At 42.1% G+C, this 20092-nt stretch overlaps 1 protein-coding gene across 1 annotated transcript in view; it reads right to left on the bottom strand.

Moving 5' to 3' along the window:
• Positions 1-1726: 1726 nt before the first annotated feature.
• RNF24 (ring finger protein 24) overlaps positions 1727-20092 on the bottom strand; it is a 107252-nt gene continuing 88886 nt past the window's right edge. The window contains exons 5-6 of the mRNA XM_061126687.1: positions 8476-8555; positions 1727-7698 (exon numbers count right to left, since the gene is read on the bottom strand). Coding sequence (XP_060982670.1) covers positions 7560-7698; positions 8476-8555 — 219 coding nt within the window. The 3' untranslated portion in view covers positions 1727-7559. The remainder of the gene's footprint in view (positions 7699-8475; positions 8556-20092) is intronic.

Below are 20092 nucleotides of genomic sequence, written 5' to 3'. Positions count from 1 at the left end.
GTTCGTGAGGCTGTGCCAGTGCTTTTTGTGGGTCGTGTCACACAGCCCTTGTCATCCCCACCATTTAACAGAAGAAGGAACCTGCCCAAAGTCACACAATTAGGATCCAGCCCCCTTTCCTCTTACGCCTTGCAGTTGCCTTCCACCTCCATGGATTCACCACTTCCTGCTCTTGAGAAACTGCTTCTGTGGCTACACTTTGTGCTTCTCATTAGCCCATCCTTTTACTACAGTGAATCTCATTGCTAAATCTGATGGACATTTCATGTTCTCATCTTCTTTAGTTCTATCATTGCAGACCACACTTGCTTTTCCTTCTACCTTCTAGGCCACTTTATTCTCCACTGAAGACAGAGATTGCCAGCTCTCAGGCTCAACCCTGGATCTTCGTAAGCAGACATCACTCATTTTGATTGCCAGGGTAGCATGTCTGGCCCAGCCCTTGCCTCTAAGCTCGTCTCAAGGCAGTGACTGCCTTTTTCCTCTGCCCCGTTTTCTGTATCTCCAGGTCATCTTTACACAGAAATGTCTCCGTCCTTTCCCCTGAACCTCTGCCAGCATCTTCTCCCAGTTACTGCTACTTCACTAACTCCAATTTATAAGATGTGTGGAAGCTCAACCTCTTCACCACAGGCACCACCCTGATCTAAACCACTGCCCTGTCTCATCAGCAGTTATCCCTTCCAGTCTGCCAGCCTGGGTAGCCTGAGGGTCTCACCCCACACTCCCCCACTAGAGGCAGTGGGGGTGGTAGTGGCTGTAATAATGGTGCAGGTGTGAAAGGAAGGTGGCCAGCCCAAGATGGGAGCAGTGTATGGTCAGGTAGAGAGAGATGCTTTAGTGGGTTTAGAGATGTGGAGATTGGAAGTGGGGGAAGGAGGTTCTGTGAGGGTACTTAGGCTTGCTGGGGGGACTTAATCTTGGGTTGCCTGAATTTTGATGCCAAATAGGCCGCTGGATATTTAGGTTGGAGACAATAGACCTGACAATGATGTGCACGTAGGTGGGAATTTAGTGAATTCCAAGGTAGAGTGAGAATAACAAGAGATGGACAGAGAAGGACAGGGCTGCAAAGAACATTGAAGAGGGGACTAGCACAGGGGGCCTGTTGCTCAGGAGACTGGAGGGGAGAGGAGCCCTCCAGGCACCGGCACTAGGAGGAGGTTTCAGAGTTGGCACAGATTTGGTTGCAGGTCATGGATGGCCGTGAGGGGAGCAGTTTCCCTGAATCTGTGGAGCCAAAGCTGAGCTGTGCAGAGGTCCTAGTGAGTGAGGGTTGGTGAGTAGAAACAGTAGCTGCCACAGGATGGCTTTGGACTGAGATTTTGTTTCTCCTCCAGCAGAATAGTTGGTATTTCCAGGCCTGGGATATAGCTAGAGTAGTGAGGTGTGGGCTGGTTCCACCACTGCAGCCTTCCTGAGTACTGGCGTCCACATTTGGAAGACTGCTTGACTGTGTCCCCCCACATCTCCGGAGCTGAGGCCAGGGGTGGCAGGGAGCCCTTGACCTCTCTGCCTTCTCCCTTGCTGTGGCCTGATGCTCTACTGCTCAGCCCTGACTGGCACCCCACACCACAAGGAGACAGGCTGGCTCCTCTGTCAGTCACCTGTTGCTGGTGATCAATTCCCATTTGTTCAGAAGCATTTACCTTGACTTTTCAGCTCTTGCCACATGGGCTTAAATGGGATGTGGGTGACCAAGGGTATGTATGTGCTCAGCACAAAGTATTTTTAAAATCTGCTTTTTATTTACATTTAAGTCAATTACATGCATGTTTTATTTTTTAAACGAGTAATTAGCAAAATGCATTAAAATTTTAAAATAGCAATTAAATATACAAAAATATATAGCTTATAAAAAAACGGCGAATGTTTAAAAATATTCTGCTGCAGAATTCATAGTGTACAAACATGTCTATGAAACCTGAGGCTCAGCGTTTCATAAACTCTTTTTTGAAGGAGTTATACAATATCTAGTGAATAAACCCCAGTGGGCTTAAAACTACAAGACTAATATCCCCTCTTTCTGGCAAAGATCTGTCAAGAGACCAAGAGAGGACAGTTCAGGAACACTTTCTTGGAAGACAGCTATCATCAGGAAAGAAACACTAGCCCCGTCTTATTCTTCTGTTCTAGGCCTTAGAGGGAAGGATGGATGGAGGGATGGTGTGCACCTGGCCCGAGATGCAGATTTTCCAGGCTTGTACTAGCTCAGGGAACGGCAAGGGGCTTCATCGAAGTATAGCCAAGGCCCTTGACATGGGTAGGTGTGTGTCTCTGGAGCAGGGACCAGCCACAGAAGTGAGCTCTGGGTGATAAGCCATATGTGCTGGTGCTTGGTCTAAAAGTGGAATAAAACTCTGCATCTTGCAACAACAATTCAGGCGCTGAAGCTGAACTGGAACAATAACAGATTTACTGATTAAGCCCCTCTATTTTCCTCCTCATGTTCCAATTAAATGGAAGCACATTCTGTGGCACACGGGAGCCTTCATTAATCTTATATACTAAAGGAATGTGGCCCAGCATTTTCCAGTTATCAACTGCAGATTTCATCAGAATTTAGACACATTCATCTCCTTTGCTCAAATTCCTAAATACTAATAATGAAAGAGGTTCATCGATAGAAGGTGGTTTCACACATAGTTCCTTTCCAAGTTTCTGGTCACCGGCTTAAGTTACACTTTTAATCCAGGGAATCCCTGGGCTGCTGCTGTGGGTGGCAGGGTACTGGGGAGGTGGGTAAAGAATAAGAGGCACAGGTCCCTGGCCCTCCCCCCAAGGGCTGCCTGGAGGAAGTAGCTTTAACTCTGATCTCCTGCAGAGGGAAGAATGAACTTTTTAGAAAAACTGTTGGTGGGGTAATTTCTCGTTGACTGGGAAAAAATGTTGGGCGAGAAGATTCTGTGGGAACATTTGCTTTTCAGTGTGTGCATAGAGTGGGGAGGGAAAGGGAATAGGTTCATGAAACTTGAACATGGACATTGAGCCATGAGGCAGCTGACCACCTATTTGCTTAGCAACATTTGAGACATCTGCCCCACAAAAAGAACTGCTCAGCCTTCTGCTTCTCCAACTCCTGCCTCAGAAACATAGCTTTGCCTAAGAAGCCGTGACAGTTGTAGCCAGATGTCACTGCTGGGCTGTCAGTCCTTACTGGAAACTGGGTTGGGGACTGGGGTGCGCCTGCAGCCTGTGCTGCTCTGGAGTGTCCTGCCACAGACTCAGACACGGGCTGGGGACTTCCCTGGTGGTCCAGTTGCTAAGGGGGCCTGGGTTCAATTCCTGGTCGGGGAACTAGATCCCACATCCCACATTGAGGAAGGAGAAAAAGGAGGGGAAAAAAAAAAAAAGGTTGTGCTCTCTTGTTATTTAGGCATCTGTGATTAGGGTCAGGGAGGGACTGTAGTTCGATTTGTATAGGAAACGAAGATTTCATCATGCTGCAATCAGTGGAAAATATGCCTTATTCAAAAGGAATGTGATTCCAAAAATATCCCCCAATTCTGGGCTCACCTTTTATAGATATTCTGACTTCTGGGATGGGTCTTCCCACATGACTAGGAATGGTCCTTGAGTAGTACTTGTCTGGTATTACATAAGTGGAAAAAGAAAAAAAATTACACACATAGAGTTGATTCTTGAACAAGATGGATTTGAACTGAGGTCTACTTACACATGGATTTTTTTCAGTAAATACATTCTACACGGTCCAAGGTTGGTTGAATCCACAGATGCAGAACCACAGATGTGGATAGCTGACTGTCAAGTTACATGCAGGCCATACAGGGTGTCAGCACCCCTAACCTGTGTTGTTAAAAGAGTCAGCTGTGTATATATATATATACATATACACACACACACATACCTACATACATGTATGTGTATGTGTACTTGGTTGTATATGCATGAACGAACTCTGGAAGGTTCACAGGGAACCAACTAATAGTGTGTACTCAAGGGGTGGGAAACGGCTTACTGGAGTCTGGGAATGCGAGGATGACTTAACTTTATGATTTGTGAACCACGTGGAAGGGATTACCTATTCAAAGAATTTAGAAGGAATATTCAGCACTGAGTGAAACCACATTGAGGAGCACAGCGGGCAAAGGTAAATGGAAGTGACTGAGGCACTAAATCTTAGGAGGCTCTCAGCTGTGGTGGTTTCTATCAGAACAGGGGAGTCCCATGTGGCCAGCATGATGATGTCACCTAGTAGCACCAGCTCCTATGACCCCCCCAGGCCTGCCTGCTGGGCTCCAGACATGGTAGTCAATCCCCATAAGGGCTGATGGGGGCACTCTTAGTACACATTCCTGGGTGAGCAGCTAAGGAAACAGGCTTTGAGAGGCTAGTAGAAAGGCACATGGCTAGTGAGTGGCAAGGGGGTGACTGAAAAAACCTGAGCAGCTTTTTGTCCAGCGTTCTGGGGATGTCTCCCTGTGTCCATTTTATAATTTCCAGAAAACCTCTCAGAAACAGTTACTATAGTTGTTCAAAGTAACTTAGAGTGGAATCAGGCCATGAAGATGATAGGCTTTGGAATAGGGATGTGGAAAGAAAGGCTCTTTCTTAAGGGAGGTCCTCAGTATCCCTCAGCCCAGAACTCCCCATGGGCCACCTGCTCCTATCTGACCACTACTTTCTTGGCCTGACCAAATCTCTGTACCTCCTCAGCCAGGAATCAGGTCAGGCTGGTTTTGTTTCCTGTTCCTGCAGCCAGCTGAACTCAGCTGTACCCCTGGTAACAACTAGATAATGATTGACCCACCCGTGGAGTCGAGTTGAGGCTAAGTTCTGCTCCTCTAGCCCATGGTACACAAGCCACACCCAACTCTGGGCTGCTTAAGACATGTTAAGACCAAGTTAAAAAACCATGTCACCTGCCAGCAGCCCAAAAGCAGACCAGAGTCCTCACACAGATTAATAAAAGGTGAATAACTCATGGAAATAGATCTGGACAGGGCAGCCTCACTGTCTCACTGTGAGGTGTGAGCCTGATCAAAGAGTATTAAGGAATCTTTAACTTCCTTAATGGGATTTAACCTTGTCCCTCACACAAAACTGATTTTAATCAATTAAAGGAAGATGTAAGTTAAACCCTGGCCACTTGGTTACAGCAGTGCAGCCCAGTTAAGTACTGGAGGAGGACCTAGATGTGGGGCGCAAACACTTGTGTTGTTAAGAGGCATAAGAACTCATGAGTGACACTGACCAGGTGACACTGGCCATGTTCCAGTAGGACACTAAGCCAGGAAAGAGAAGATGACTACTAGCAGAGTGAACACAACCACTTCAGTGTCAAGCCCCACCTTAGTGGAAGAGCTGAGTTTTTAAAAGCCCTCCATATTCACAAATGCTGAGATTACTACAAATACAGGGACTTCATGAGTCTGTCTTCTTGGTACTGACAAACTGAAATCCTATGAAAGCTGTGAGATGAAAATAATTTGCAAGCACAGAACACAAGATTCCTCCTCTGAAGGGAAAAATTCTTTTTCCCATTGGAACTCCATAACGAAGATGTGACATTTGTCCCAAGGCTGTTACATGAAAATGGTGAGTGTTGGCTATTAGTGAGGCAAGTCCAGAAGCAAGCCTACCTCTGACATTGGTCACTGAAAACATTTTACTGTAAACTGCTTTCCAGCATTCAACTCTACTGTGCTACAAATAGTGAATGCAGAAACGGTGAAAGTAAGAGTGTACAAATAGTTCTTTTCATGGGTGCCAGACAGGCTAATAAGGCTTTCATATAAAAATATTCCACACTTTCCTTGCCCTGTTTAAAGAAGCAGTCCAGTTGGCATACCACAAATAGGTCACATAGGGTACAGCCAATTCTGACCAATGGATTTGTAATTTTCCAAACTGGATTCTGCCCAGCACTTTTCTAGGGTAGTGGGAATTTTCCTCCTCATCTGATCCCAGCCATCTGAGCCAAGGATAGGTTCCCTTTCCCATCCTAAGACAGTAGAGGCTGGATTCCAAAAATATTCCTGGAGACATTCCATGAACAGAGTACAAAGTTTCCTCCCCCCTTGCTCCATGTCATACACGCTGTATTTCCAATGAGAAACTGCCCCTATTCACACCTGTGGGGTGGAGCAGAGGCAGCGCTGTTGATGAGGAGTCCACCTCTATGATGGAAGGAGGTGGAGAGCAGGGCTGTGGAAAAGAACTTTCTGTCTGACCCAGTGCTGCTTCACATAGTGAACTTATAAAGTAGTCATGAATCCTGCTAGACTCTGAGTCATTTCTAGAAAAGTAAGATAGAACCAAAGAGCAGCATGCGTTTTTCTCCTATAACGACAGTCACTTATCGTTAAGTCTGAATACTGAGGCACACGCCAAGGATGAATAGCCCTGCAGGAGCTTCCTGAAAACTATTTACAATTGCAAGTGCATCCCTGGCTTCAGAATTCCATAGGGATCTTATCTGGGATGCTTTAAATAGTTAAAATGTCAACGACAGGCATTTTCTCTTGAGGAGAAACAGAGATAGGGAAGGGAAGGGAGGGAAGAGAACAGAGGGCAGGACAGGGAGAGGCAAGGGGTTAGCATCCTCCTCAGCTCAGCAAGGCCAGGAGGACTGGCCATTATCAGAGAGATGCTCCTTCTAGGAGCCATGTGAAGGGCTCACAGCAGCTTCCTACGGGGGCAGTGGGCCAAGACTAGCAGCTATACTGGAGCCACATTGTATATGTGGGGATGTGGGCAGCACCCTGGGGCCCTCGGGTCATACAGGGACAGCATGGGCTCAGAGACCCATCCCCTGCTGGGGCTCCTGATGGTGGCTTGGCTGTGCCTCACTGGTGAGTAGGAAGGGAAATATGAGGAAATGGCTTTTGACCAGACCTTTCCAAGCACATCTACTGTTTTTAGCTCAGATGATTTGATAAGCAAATGTGAACTTGAGGAAGAATCAGTGGTGGCAGGTACTGCTGCTTTGTTGTAACCAAGCCCCTGGGTTGCCAAGATGGCCTTATCAAAGGACATAATGTGAATAGCCTTGTTGGCACTGCCTCCAGCATTGCAACCGGTTGTGCTTGGGCTGAGGTAACCGCTGTTTTCACTTGGCTTAGAGGCTGCTGGGAGGGTTTGCTGCTACAAAGGTGTGCAGGGTCTGCAGAGAAGCTCATGTGTCCCCAGGGTGTGTGTGTGGGGGCGGGGAGGGTAGGGGCTTTAAAGACCTGCCTTCAGTTCCCCTCTGGAACACTTGCGTTTGTCTTCCCTTCTGGTTGGTAAAGATTCACCTTGGCGTGGAGATGAGTGTCTGGGAGACAGAATGTAATGGAGTTAGCAAGAGATCCTCATGAGGTTTCTTGAACCAGATCGCGGGCTCATCCGTTCCTCTTGGCACGGGGTAGTGTCAGAGCACTTTGGTTGTCACAAGACCCAGAAGTCTGGGTTCCCAGCCTGGCTGGCCCGAGAGTTCTTCATGAGACAAAGGAAGCAGCAGCTGGCGCCCTAGGTAGAGCAGCCAACAGAGAGACCACTTTTGTTCCTCCCAGCTCTGCTCCTCCCAGATCCTGCAACAGTTTGATCCTTGTGGTGAGCTATACAATGTTCTCTGCCCCGGGGAGGGGTCCCTGTAGGGGTCCACGGTCCTGCTTACTGTGCAACTGGGCCAGCTGCAGAACTGGCATGTTGCACAGTGGACATACTTTGCGAACTTCCAGCCATTTAATAAGGCACCTGCAGAATGAGACACCACAAGAGGCAAGATGTCAGTCCCGTGTTTGTGGCACCACCTGCCCACACACCTCACATGCTGAACATTTTGGAAACCCAGTTCTGGGGAGTGGAGTGAACAGCCAGGTCCTGAAGAGTTCTACCACTGGGTGGAGAATGCATTTCATTCTCTGGAGGAACCAGAGACTCCAGTTTTCCAAGAAGGTACAGTCAGCATATATCCTCAGTCATCCATGACTTCTTAAAGAACTAAGTACACTGAGGAGGGTGGTGGGGAGGAGGAGGAATCAAGTTTTCTAGTATACATACAAAACATAAAATTGTAAGGGAGGGAGGAATATTAAACATGTCTGTAGGAAGGGGGAAAAGACGGTCCTACACTACTACTTACATTGACTTATTTATTTTGATTTAAAATAATTATGGTTTTGATTAAAATAAACTTTTAGGAAAGGGAATTCTTATTGAAAAGTTCCAGTAAAATAGCTTTTTATAGCCTGGGTCTCCAAGGAGGTATGGGCTTGTCTGACTCTTGCCTTAAGTCCTGCCTTGGTAGTCACATTGCCATTACCCTGATCCCTCCTAATGTCTGTCTGTGTGTCTGTCTGTCTCTTTCTCTCTTACACACACACACACACTCAGTAGGGTGCTTTCAGCTTTCTCCATCATAAACCAGTCATGAGTCATCAAGCTTGTCCGGCGCAGCCCCAAGCCCATGGGTGAGCTGGTCAATGTGCCTCAAGCCCAGGTCCTCTTAAATAATGCCGTGCCAATACTCACTTTCTGTGGAAGGCATGCTTACACGGACAGATCCCCAACTCGTCTCGAGGCTTGAAGTCTTCTAGACACACTGCACAGAGCTGAAAGACAGATTTGCAGATGAGGCAAAGTATCTGCTAAGTCACTCCCCAGGCCAATGTGAAGTGCAGGCCCCTGAGACCCGGGCATTTGAAGGGACTTCCAGTATCCCACAAGTGTTTGAGTGAAAGAAACAGGATCAAATGGGCAAGGCCTTCTGAAGAAGAGTCTCCTGCTCTTCCTGCACATATCTCAAAATTTGAGGGCAGATGGGAGAGGGCAGGAAGCAAGGGGCAGGTTCCTTCAGTCCATTGGAAGAGTCTGACTTAGGTTTCTTCATATCAGATAGACTGAACATAATTTAATTTTTTGTTCTGTGCCAAGGAGCGGACTTTCTGTAGGAAATGCTTTGTCTACTCAGCAGTAGAGCCCCTGAAAGGACTGCTCGGGTCCTGAGGGTGCTGGGGCTCTCCTTTTTCTGCTCTTCATAATGTGGAATCAGTAAACCATAGCACAGCCTTCAGTAATATGCTGCTTGTAGTTCCTGGGGTCCCTTACTCTGACACTGTCCTGTCAGTGTCTGTCTTTGTCATATAAAAAGTGATTCAAGAGTCACTGAATTTAAACTTAGGAAAATGTGCAGATGGGGCCAGGATTGCTCTGATAGGTGGCTAGCCTCAACTGCTTGGAAAGAAGCCTTATTCAAACCAGATGATGGGTTCCAACCACTACTTCTTGAGCACTTAACAGTGCCAAGGGACACCAAGTATTATCCCACTTACTCAATTTACAGATGGGGAAACAGAAACTCAGAGCAGTAACCATGTTGCCTAGAGGCAATGCAGTTGGTGAGTGGCCAGGCCTGGCTGAGGATCCAGGTCTGTAAACACTTTCATCTGCCCAAAGCTTGAACTCCTCCCTGCTTGCTTCCCTGTTCATCTCCACGGATCCTGGTTAAACCATCACCATTTCTTGTCCAGACTGCTGACCAGCCTCCCTGTCACCAATTTCTTAACCTATAATATGTAATCCAATATTCTTAGGTTTTGTGACAGGACATGTGGCTCTTTGTGCCCTGTGGCCAGTGCTATGAATGTTGGTCTTCCATCACCCTTCTCCACAGAACTCTCGGGGCCTTGTGTATATAGCAGACAAGATCTTCACAGGAGGAGGAGAATGGATAAGTGTCTTATCAGATTTGGATTACTGCTGAGACAGCACGAGAGGAGGGAGGAAAGCAGGACAGATGGCTGGCCTTGGTTTGGACACGCAAGCTGTGTGACTTCTGCCATCATGATGCCTCTCAAGCTCTGTTCCTTCATCTGCAGGGTGAGGATATTATGTGCCTCTCCCTCCTCCACCTGAGACTGTCATCATGTCATCAGCTCAGGTTGGGGGCAGGCCTGAGGAGGTAGGAAGGCATTCTACCGATACCAGTTTTTATTCATATTTAAATTTAGTGATAGGAACACTATTTTCAAGCCCATTTTTGCTTTCTGGAGGAAGGTTAAGAACAAGCTGTGGGTAAAGATGAGAAACTAGCAGTTTTGGTCTTGGGATGATCTTTTGGGCTTCAGCTTCCCATCTGTAAAGGGGGAATGATGTTCCCACCTCCTACACTATGTGAACAGGTCCTCTGGCCTTAACATCCAGCTTTCCTCCTGGCATAACCTTCTGGAAAAAAAAAAAAAAAACAATGTGAGGACTGCTGGCTCTGCCCTGTAGAGATTCAGTGCTGATCCTACCAAAGGGCAAGATGTTGGATGAGTCATTCATTTTTATTTGGTTATTTTCCCAGAATCCAAAATTAGATTTGTAGCCTTTTCAAATGGAGTTACTATTAATGGCTATTATGTTCTTTTAAAAAAATTCTAAAACCATAGTCACTTGAAAAAAAAGAACAAGATAAACTCTGACATGTTAAGGGCTAAAGGTGACCAAAAGCCAAGGGCAGTCATGATGAGAAAAGCTTAGATCTGACTACTTAGCAGTTCCCTCAAGGGTCAAACTGATTTTACAAATTTACAGATTGTACTTTGCAAATGAGCTTTATTCTGCAGTATTTCAACGAGACTGTTTTTCTCACTCCTTCTTTTAAAATGGAGATATAATTCATACACCATAATATTCACCATGCAAAGCATACAATTCAGTGCATGCTAAATCACTTCAGTTATGTCTGACTCTTTGCAACCCCATGGACTGTAGCCCATAAGGCTCCTCTGTCCATGGGCTTCTCCAGGCAAGATACTGGAGTGGGTTGCCAGTTCCTCCTTAGGGGATCTTCCTGACACAGGGATTGAACCTGGGTCTCCTGCATTGCAGGCAGATTCTTTACTGTCTGTGCCACCAGGGAAGCAATTCAGTAGTTTTTTTTTTTTAATATATTCACAGAGTTGTGCAACCATCACCACTATCTAATTTGTACGTCAGCAGATTTGGAAAACTCAGCAGTGGCCACAGGACTGGAAAAGGTCAGTTTTCATTCCAATCCCAAAGAAGGGCAATGCCAAAGAATGTTCAAATTACTGTACAGTTGTGCTCATTTCACATGCTAGCTGGTGGCTCAGAAGGTAAAGAATCTTCCTGCAATGCAGGAGACCTGGGTCGGGAAGATCCCCTGGAGAAGGAAATGGCTACCCACTCCAGTATTCTTGCCTGGAGAATTCCATGGACGGAGGAACCTGGGACTACAGTTCATGGAGTCACAAAGAGTCGGACACAACTGAGTGACTAACACACATACATGCTAGCAATGTTACACTCAAAATCCTTCAAGCTAGGCTTCAGCAGTACATGAACTAAAAAATTCCAGATGTATAAGCTGGGTTTAGAAAAGGCAGAGGAACCACAGATCAAATTGCCAACATTTGCTGGATCACAGAGAAAGCAAGGGAATTCCAGAAAAACATCTACTCCTGCTCCATTGACTATTCTAAAGCCTTTGACTGTGCAGATCACAACAAACTGTGGAAATTTCTTAAAGAGATGGGAATACCAGACCACCATACCTGTCTCCTGAGAAACCTATATGCAGGTCAAGAAGCAACAGTTAGAACTAGACATGGAACAGCAGATTGTTTCAAAATTGGGAAAAGAATACATCAAGGCTGTGTATTGTCACCTTGCTTATTTAACTTATATGCAGAGAACATCATGTGAAATGCTGGGTTGGATGACTCATAAGCTGGAGTCAAGATTACCAGGAGAAATATCAACCACCTCAGATATACAGATAATGATGCCACTCCAAAGGCAGAAAGTGAAGAGGAACTAAACAGCCTCTTGATGAGGGTGAAAGAGGAGAGTGGAAAAAGTAGGCTTAAAGCTCAACCTTCAAAAAATAAGATTATGTCATCCGGTCCTATCACTTCATGGCAAATAGAAGGGAAAAAGTGCAAACAGTGAGAGGCTTTATTTTTTTGGGCTCCAAAGTCACTGCAGATGGTGACTGCAGCTATGAAATTAAAAGATGCTTGCTCCTTGGAAGGAAAGCTGTAACAAACCTAGACAGCATATTAAAAAGCAGAGACATCACTTTGCCAACAAAGGTCCATCTAGTCAAAGCTATGGTTTTTCCAGTAGTCATGTACAAATGTGAGAGTTGGACTGTAGAGAAGGTTGAGCACCAAAGAATTGATGCTTTCAAATTGTGGTGCTGGAGAAGACTTCAGATTCCCTCGGACTGCAAGGAGATCAAACCAGTCAGTCCTCAAGGAAATCAACCCTGAATATTCATCAGAAGGACTGATACTGAAGCTGAAACTCCAATACTTTTGGCCACCTGATGTGAACAGCCAACTCACTGCAAAAGACCCTGGTGCTGGGAAGCATTGAGAGCATGAGGAGAATGGGGGCAACAGAGAATGAGATGGTTGGATAGCATCACCAACTTAATGGACATGAGTTTGTGCAAACTCCAGGAGATAGTGAAGGACAGAGAAGACTGGTGTGCTGCATGCAGTTCATGGGGTTGCAAAGAGTTGAACATTACTTAGCAACTGAACAACAACAAATAAGCAGTCACTATCCATTCTGCCTTTTCCCCTGGTAACTACTAATTAATTTCCTGGCTTAATGTATTTGTTTATTCTGGTCATTTCAAAATGGACTGGAATCACGAAATGGCATCATACAACATGTGGTCTGTTGTGTCTGTCTCCTTTCACTTAGAATGATACCTTCATGGCTCATCCCTATTGCAGCATGAATTAACACCTCATTTTAATGGCAAAATGGTATTCTGTTACGTTGAATATACCACCTTTGTTTATCCAGTCATCTATTGATGGCAACTTGGGTTGTTTCTACCTTTTGGCTATTGTGAATAATGTTGCTCAAAACATTAGTGTACAAGCATCTGCTAAGAGTTTTCAATTGTCTTGGAGTTTTCAGTTAGGAGTAGAATTGCTGGGTCATACGGTAACTCTGTTTAAGTTCTTGAGGAACTACTAAACTGTTTTCCAAAGTGGCCAAAACCATATCACATTCCCATCAGCAGTGTATGAGGGCCTCAATCCCTCTATATCTTCAGGTTATTATATCTTGTTGATTATATACAGTCTAGATGGTATGAAGAGATACTTTATGTTTGAACTGGATTGCCCTAATGACTAACAGTGTGTTTATTGACCATTCGTACACCTTCTTTGGAGAAATGTCTTTTCAAATTCTTTGCCAGTTTTTTAGTTGGGTAATTTTTCTTTTTATTTTTGAGTTGTATGAGTTTTTTATATATTCTAGACACAAGTCCTTTATCAGATAGCCAACTGATTTTGACAAGGGTGCAAAAGCGTTTCTATGGCAGAAGGATGGCTTTTCAGCAGATGGTGTTGGAGCAACTGGACATCCAGAGGCACCAGAAGTATGATAGGATCCCTAAAGTAACCAAAAAAAAAATTGGCAAACTGGACTTCATCAAATTTAAAAACTTTTTTTCTATGAAAGATCCTGTTAGGATAAAAATACTGGGATAAAGTGTTTGCAAATCTTTTAAAATGTTAATTAATGAGAGAATGAATGGCTGTACTGGGTTTTTGTTGATGCACGTAGGCTTTTCCTAGGTATGGCAAGTGGGAGCCACTCTTTGTTGGGATGCATAGGCTTTTCGTTGTGCTGGCTTCTCATGCTGCGAAGCACAGGCTTTAGGTGTGTGGGCTTCAGAAGTTGCAGCACATGGGCCCTGGAAACCATAGGCTCCTGTAGTTGTGGTGCATGGGCTTAGTTGCCCTGCAGCATGTGGAATCATCCTGGAACCAGGGATTGAACCCACGTCCTCTGCATTGGCAGGTGGATTCTTTTTTTAAAAAATATTAAACATTTTTTTTAATCAGAGGATAATTGTTTTACAATGTTGTGCTGGCTTGTGCCATTCATCAACATGAATTAGCCATAGGTATACATATATCCCCTCCCTCTTGAACCTCAGTAGCAGGTAGATTCTTAACCACTGAACCACCAAGCAAGTCCCAGATCTTTTTATTTTGTAGGCTTTTTATTATTGAGTTGTAAAAGTTATTTATAAATGCTGAATACCAAACTTATCAGATAAAAGATTTGCAAATATTTCCTTCCTGTGATTTGTCTCTACTTTCTTGATAATATTCTTTGAAGAACACAGGTTTTAAGTTTTGATGAAGTTCAGTTTATCTAGGTTTTGGCTAGGTCTTTGGCTGCTTGTACTTTAGGTGTCGTACCTAAGAAACCACTGTCTAATCCAAAGCCATGAAGATATATATTTATGTTTACTTCTAAGAGTTTGGTTATTTTAATTGTTACATTTAGGTCTTTGATTTAGTTTTGAGTTATTTTGTGTATGGTGTGAAGCAGGGCTCCAATTTCATTCTTTTTTTTCTTTTGCAAAAACTTTTATAGTTAAAATCCCCAATATGACTTCAGAGTTATTATTTTAAAAACTTTTATTTGACTATAGTAAGAATAATATAATTAAATCAATGTAATCCAGTCAACATCCTTTGACTTATTTTCATTTCCAAGGAAAGAAAAATACTTTGCACATGAGTAAATATTAGCAAGTTGAGCACAAAGTTATATATGATGACCAATTTCATTATTTTGTGTGTGTGTGGTTATCTAGTTATACCAGGACCATTTGTTCTCCCCACTTTATCTTTTTCAAATTATGGGAGTAAGGCAACATATTTACAGGAGACTTGGAAAATACAAAGTTACATATAGTTCTACTATATGTTATAATTACTTTTTAAGTAGATAAATTAAGATTTTAATTGGAGTTTCAATATCAAACACTCAAAAATTAATAGAATTAAAAGACAGAAAAGTAGAAGGATGTAGTACACCTGAAAAACCTTATGAACCAATTCAATATGATTAAGATTTATACAATTTTCATACAATAGCAGGATACAAATTCTATTCCAGTTCCCATAGACTATAAACTAGGAGACACTGGAACATATCCAGAGACATATAACAAGGTACAAAAGTTTCATGGTCTAAAGGTATTGAAATCATACAGTCTGTTCTCTTATCACTGTAGAATTATGTTAGAAATAAAAATCAAAAGATACTCAAAAATAACCCACATATTTTCAAGTGCAATGTGACATTTACCAAGAGAGACCTTTGACTTAGCCACTGAAAGCTTCAATAAAGTTAAAAGACTAAAAAAAACAGGGCGATTGCAGAGAAGAAAACATTTAAATGAGAAATCAGTATCAAAATGAGAAATTAATATTAAAAATACTTTAAACAAAATCCCATGTTATTTGGAAATTAAATGTCCACTTTTAAATGATGGGTGTTTTTAAGAAGCCATAACAAGGAAAATTAGAAAAATATTTGTAGTAGAATAAAAATGAAAAGAATTTATCAGAATTTGTTGCATGAAGCTGAAGCTGCTCAATGCAACTAAATACAATGTGGAATTTTAAATAAGGTATGAAAACAGATAATGGACACTAGCATAAAATTTGGTGAAATTTGAACAAAATCTGTAGTTAATACTGTATCACTAAGATAATAAACTTTCTAGACTTTTAGCAGTAATACTAAGTGGAACTATATCAAAGTTTTAAGTGAATATAAATTAGAAATCTAGCATTCTACTCATACTTAGTCAAACAAGTGAAACCAAAATGTCATAAAATTTTTAGCTAGGTCAAAATAGGATCCCAAGTTTCTTAAAATGTATATATTATATATACTATATATAATATATACAAAAGCCTTCTTACTATACTAGATATTGAGAAAGAACAGAGGAGAAATTGGAAAACATAAACTAAATGAAATGGCAATAGTGAATATGAAATAGAAAAATGAAACAAACTAGATAAAAGTAAAAGATCATCATACAATCCAGTTGTTTTTAAAGATAGCTGTTCATTGGAGTCACATCCAGAGCTTTGGAGAAAAAAAACAGTACCTGGGTATTTGTATTTTTCAAAAAATTCCAAGTAATGTTCATCTGGATTTTAAAAAGTGATTACAGGTTTTTCTACCACATGGTAATTTTGGTGATACAGGGTTCTATTATTTTTTTTTTTGACCATCATGATTTAATGGTATTAAGTGAATAACAGTTACATAATCACAACAGTAAAAGATGTTTATTAGTTTTCACAATCAATATCCAGACAAAAATAAAAGATAATTACAATTGCAAGCCATAATGGAAACATGACTAACCTAACAATATAAAATAATTACATACAATTTAGGGGATTAATTAGAGTGACATGGTAACTGGAAGTGCTTATGACATGCATATGTTTTCATCCATCCATCCAGTCTATGTCCTTTGGTTGGCACGTTTAATCCATTTACAGTTAAGGTCATTATCAATATATATGATCCTATTACCATTTTCTTAATTGTTTTGTTTTTTGTAGGTCTTTTCCTTTTCTTGTGTTTCTTGCCTAGAGAGGTTGCTTTAGCATTAGTTAAAAAGCTGGTTTGGTGGTGCTGAATTCTCTTACCTTTTGCTTGTCTGTTAAGCTTCTGATTTTTCCATCAAATCTGAATGAGTCTTCTTGGTTGTAGGTTCTTCCCTTTCATCACTTTAAATACATTGTGCCATTCCCTTCTGGCATAGAGTTTCTGTTGAGAAATCAGCTGATAACCTTATGTGAGTTCTCTTGTATGCTATTTGTTGTTTTTCCCTTGTCGCTGTTAATATTTTGTCTTTAATTTTTGTCAGTTTGATTACTGTGTCTCAGTATGTTCCTCTTTGGCTTTATCCTGCCTGGGACTCTCTGTGCTTCCTGCCCTTGGTTGACTATTTCCTTTTCCATGTTAGGGAAGTTTTCAGCTATTAGCTCTTCAAATATTTTCTTGAGTCTTCTCTGTCTTCTCCTTCTGGGACTTCTATAATGCTAACGTTGGTGCATTTAATGTTGTCCCAGAGGTCTCTTAGGCTGTCTTCATTTTTTTTTTTTTCCTATGTTCTGCTTTGTGGCAGTGATTTCCACCATTCAGTCTTCCAGGTCACTTATCCATTCTTCTGCCCAGTTATTCTTCTGTTGATCCTTCCAGTGTATTGTTCATCTCTATTTGTTTATTCTCTAGTACTTGTAGGTCTTTGGTAAACATTTCTTGCATCTTTTCTATTCTTTTTCTGAGATTGTAGATCGTCTTCACTATTATTTTGAATTATTTTTCTAGAAGATTGCCTATCTCCATTTCACTTAGTTGTTTTTCTGGGCTTTTATCTTTTCCCTTCATCTGGGACATAACCTCTGCCTTTTCATTTTGATTAACTTTCTGTGATGTGGTTTTTGTTGTGGTGGCTGTGGGATTGTAGTTCTTGCTTATTCTCTCTGTCCTCTGGTGGATGAGGTTAAGAGGCTTGTATAGGCTTCCTGATGGGAGGGACCAGAGGTGGGAAAAACTGGGTCTTGCTCTGGTGGGCAAGGCTGTGCTCAGTAAAACTTTAATCTGATTGTCTGCTGATGGGTGAAGCTGCACTCCTCCCTGGCAGTTTTTGGACTGAGGTGACCCAGCTCTGGAGTCTATAAGCTCGGGTTAAAGGTGAACTCCAAGAGGGCTCATGTGTCAAGGGGCACCTCCTTGGACTGCTGCTGCCGGTGCCCCCATCACTGCAGTGAGCCATGGCCAACCCACGCCTCCACAGGAGACCCTCCAGCACTAAGCAGTAGTCTTCTGAGGTGACTGTTCCTTTCCCCTGGGTCTTGGCACACACAAGATTTTGTTTGTACCCTCCAAGAGTGGAGTCTCTGTTTCCCCCAGTTCTGTGGAAGTTCTGTAGTCAAATTCCACTGGCCTTCAAAGTCAGTTTCTGTGGGGATTCCTAGTTCCTTTGCCAGAAACCCAGGCTGGGAAGCCTGACATGGGTCTCAGAACCTTCATAACAGTAGGAGAACTTGGGTATTACTGTTCTCCAGTTTGTGAGTCACTCACCCCACGAGTATGGGATTTGATTTTATGGTGACTGCAGCTCTCCTTACCATCTTGTTGCAGCTTCTCCTTTGTCTTTGGACATGGGGTATCTATTTTTGGTGGGTTCCTGCATCCTCCGGTAGATGGTTGTTCATCAGCTAATTGTGATTCTGGTGCTCTTGCAGGAGGAGATGAGCACATGTCCTTCTCCTCCACCACCTTGAACCAATCTACAGCACCATCTGTTGAATAGACTATTCTTTTCCTATTGAATGTCTTGGCACCCTTGTTGAAAATCAATTGACCATAAATATATCAGTTTATTTCTGAACTCTCAATTCTATTCCATTGATTTTTATGTCCATCCATCTGCTTGTATCACACTGTCTTAAATACTGTAGCTTTGTGGTAAGTTCTGATATTGGGAAGTGTGAATCCTCCAGTTCTCTTCATTTTTAAGATTGTATTTGGCCATTTGGGACTGTTACATTTCCATGTGAATTTTAAGTTCTGCTTGTTAATTTCTACAAAAAAAGGGCAGCTGTGATTTTGATAGGAGTTGTACTGATTTTGTAATTTTGGGGGAATGCTTCTCTATTTAACAATAGTAAGGACTTCCCTGGTGGTCCAGTGGTTAAGAATCTACCTGCCAATGCAGGGGACACAGGTTTGATCCCTGATCTGGGAAGACTCCACATACCACAGGGCAACTAAGCCTGTGTACCACAATTTGAGCGCTCTAGAGCCCGTGCTCTGCCACAAGGGAATCCATTGCAATTAGATGCCTGTGCACTGTAACCAGAGAGTAGCCACAGTTAGAGGAAACCTGCACACATCCAGTGCAGAAAAAACAAACAAACAAACCCCAAATAGTAAGTCTTCCAAATCATGAATACAGGATGTCTTTCCATTCATTTATGTCTTCTTTAATGTCTTTCAATGATGTTTTATAGTTTTCAGTGTACAAGTCTGAGCATCTTTCTTTTGTCAAATTTATTCCCAGGAATCTTACCCTTTTTGATGCCATTGTAATTGGAACTGTTTTCTTAATTTCATTTTCAGATTGTTCATTGCCACTACAAAGCTGATTTTGTATACTGATCTTTATTCTGAAAAATTTCTGAACTCATTTATATCTTGATTTTTGGTGGATTCTTTTGGGGTTTCTGCGGCTACAAAATCATATCTACAAACACAGTTTTACTTCTTAATTTCCAATCTGGATGCCTTTTACTACTTTTTCCTGTTCAACTGCTCTGGCTTGACCCCTCCAGTACAATGTTGAATAAAAGCGATTACAGTACGCATCCTTGTCTAATTTCCTTTTAGGAAGAAAAGCTTCCAGTCTTTCAATAAGTATGATGTTAGTTGTGGGTTTTTCATAGAAGCCTTGATCAAGCTGCAGAAGTTCCCTTCTGCTCCTAGTTTATTGAGTATTTTTATCATAAAAGAATGTTGGAAAAAAAAAAAAGAATGTTGAATTTTGTCAGATGCTTTTTCTGCAGCTATTCAGGTGGTCATGTGTTCTCCCTACCCCTTTATTCTATCAGTTGGATGTATTACATTGACTGATTTTTCCTTTGTTGAACCAACTTTGTATTCCTGGAACAAATTCCATTTATTTATGGTATATAATCCTTTTTATATGCTGCTTATTTTGGTTTGCTAGTGTTTGTTGAAGATTTTTACAAATATATTCATAAGTGATATTGATTTGGAGTTTTTTCTTTTTTTATGATATCACTGACTGGTCCTGATATCAAGATGATACTGGCCTTACAGAATGAGATAGGAAATCACTCTTCATTTTTTGAAGTCAAAGAATAGATCCTATCAGCCCTGTCAGAAACTGGGCTAGGACATATGTTTACTGATTGGTCATTGCATAGATACTTGAGTCCATTTGTTTTACATGAAAAAAGGCAGAAAGGTCCTTAACACATTATTGACTAGAGATATATTAATTCATCTTTTGTTACCTGAACATTATTGATCAGAGATGTATTAATACATTTTTTGAGAGTGATACAATTAACATTACCATGTGAAGTTGTTACAGTTTAAAATTGATCAAGGGTTCATTATACAACTTATGATTGTCATGATCATTCACATTTTGCTCTGTTGGGTTTTTCTTCTAACTTTGTGTATGTTATAAATGCTAGTTTACTACCGTAAAATTTAAAAAAATGACACTCTGTGAAATTTTGAATTAAGA

Source organism: Dama dama, chromosome 23, assembly GCF_033118175.1.
Source record: "Dama dama isolate Ldn47 chromosome 23, ASM3311817v1, whole genome shotgun sequence".
Lineage (NCBI taxonomy): Eukaryota > Metazoa > Chordata > Mammalia > Artiodactyla > Cervidae > Dama > Dama dama.
This window is presented reverse-complemented; position numbering and strand designations above follow the sequence as displayed.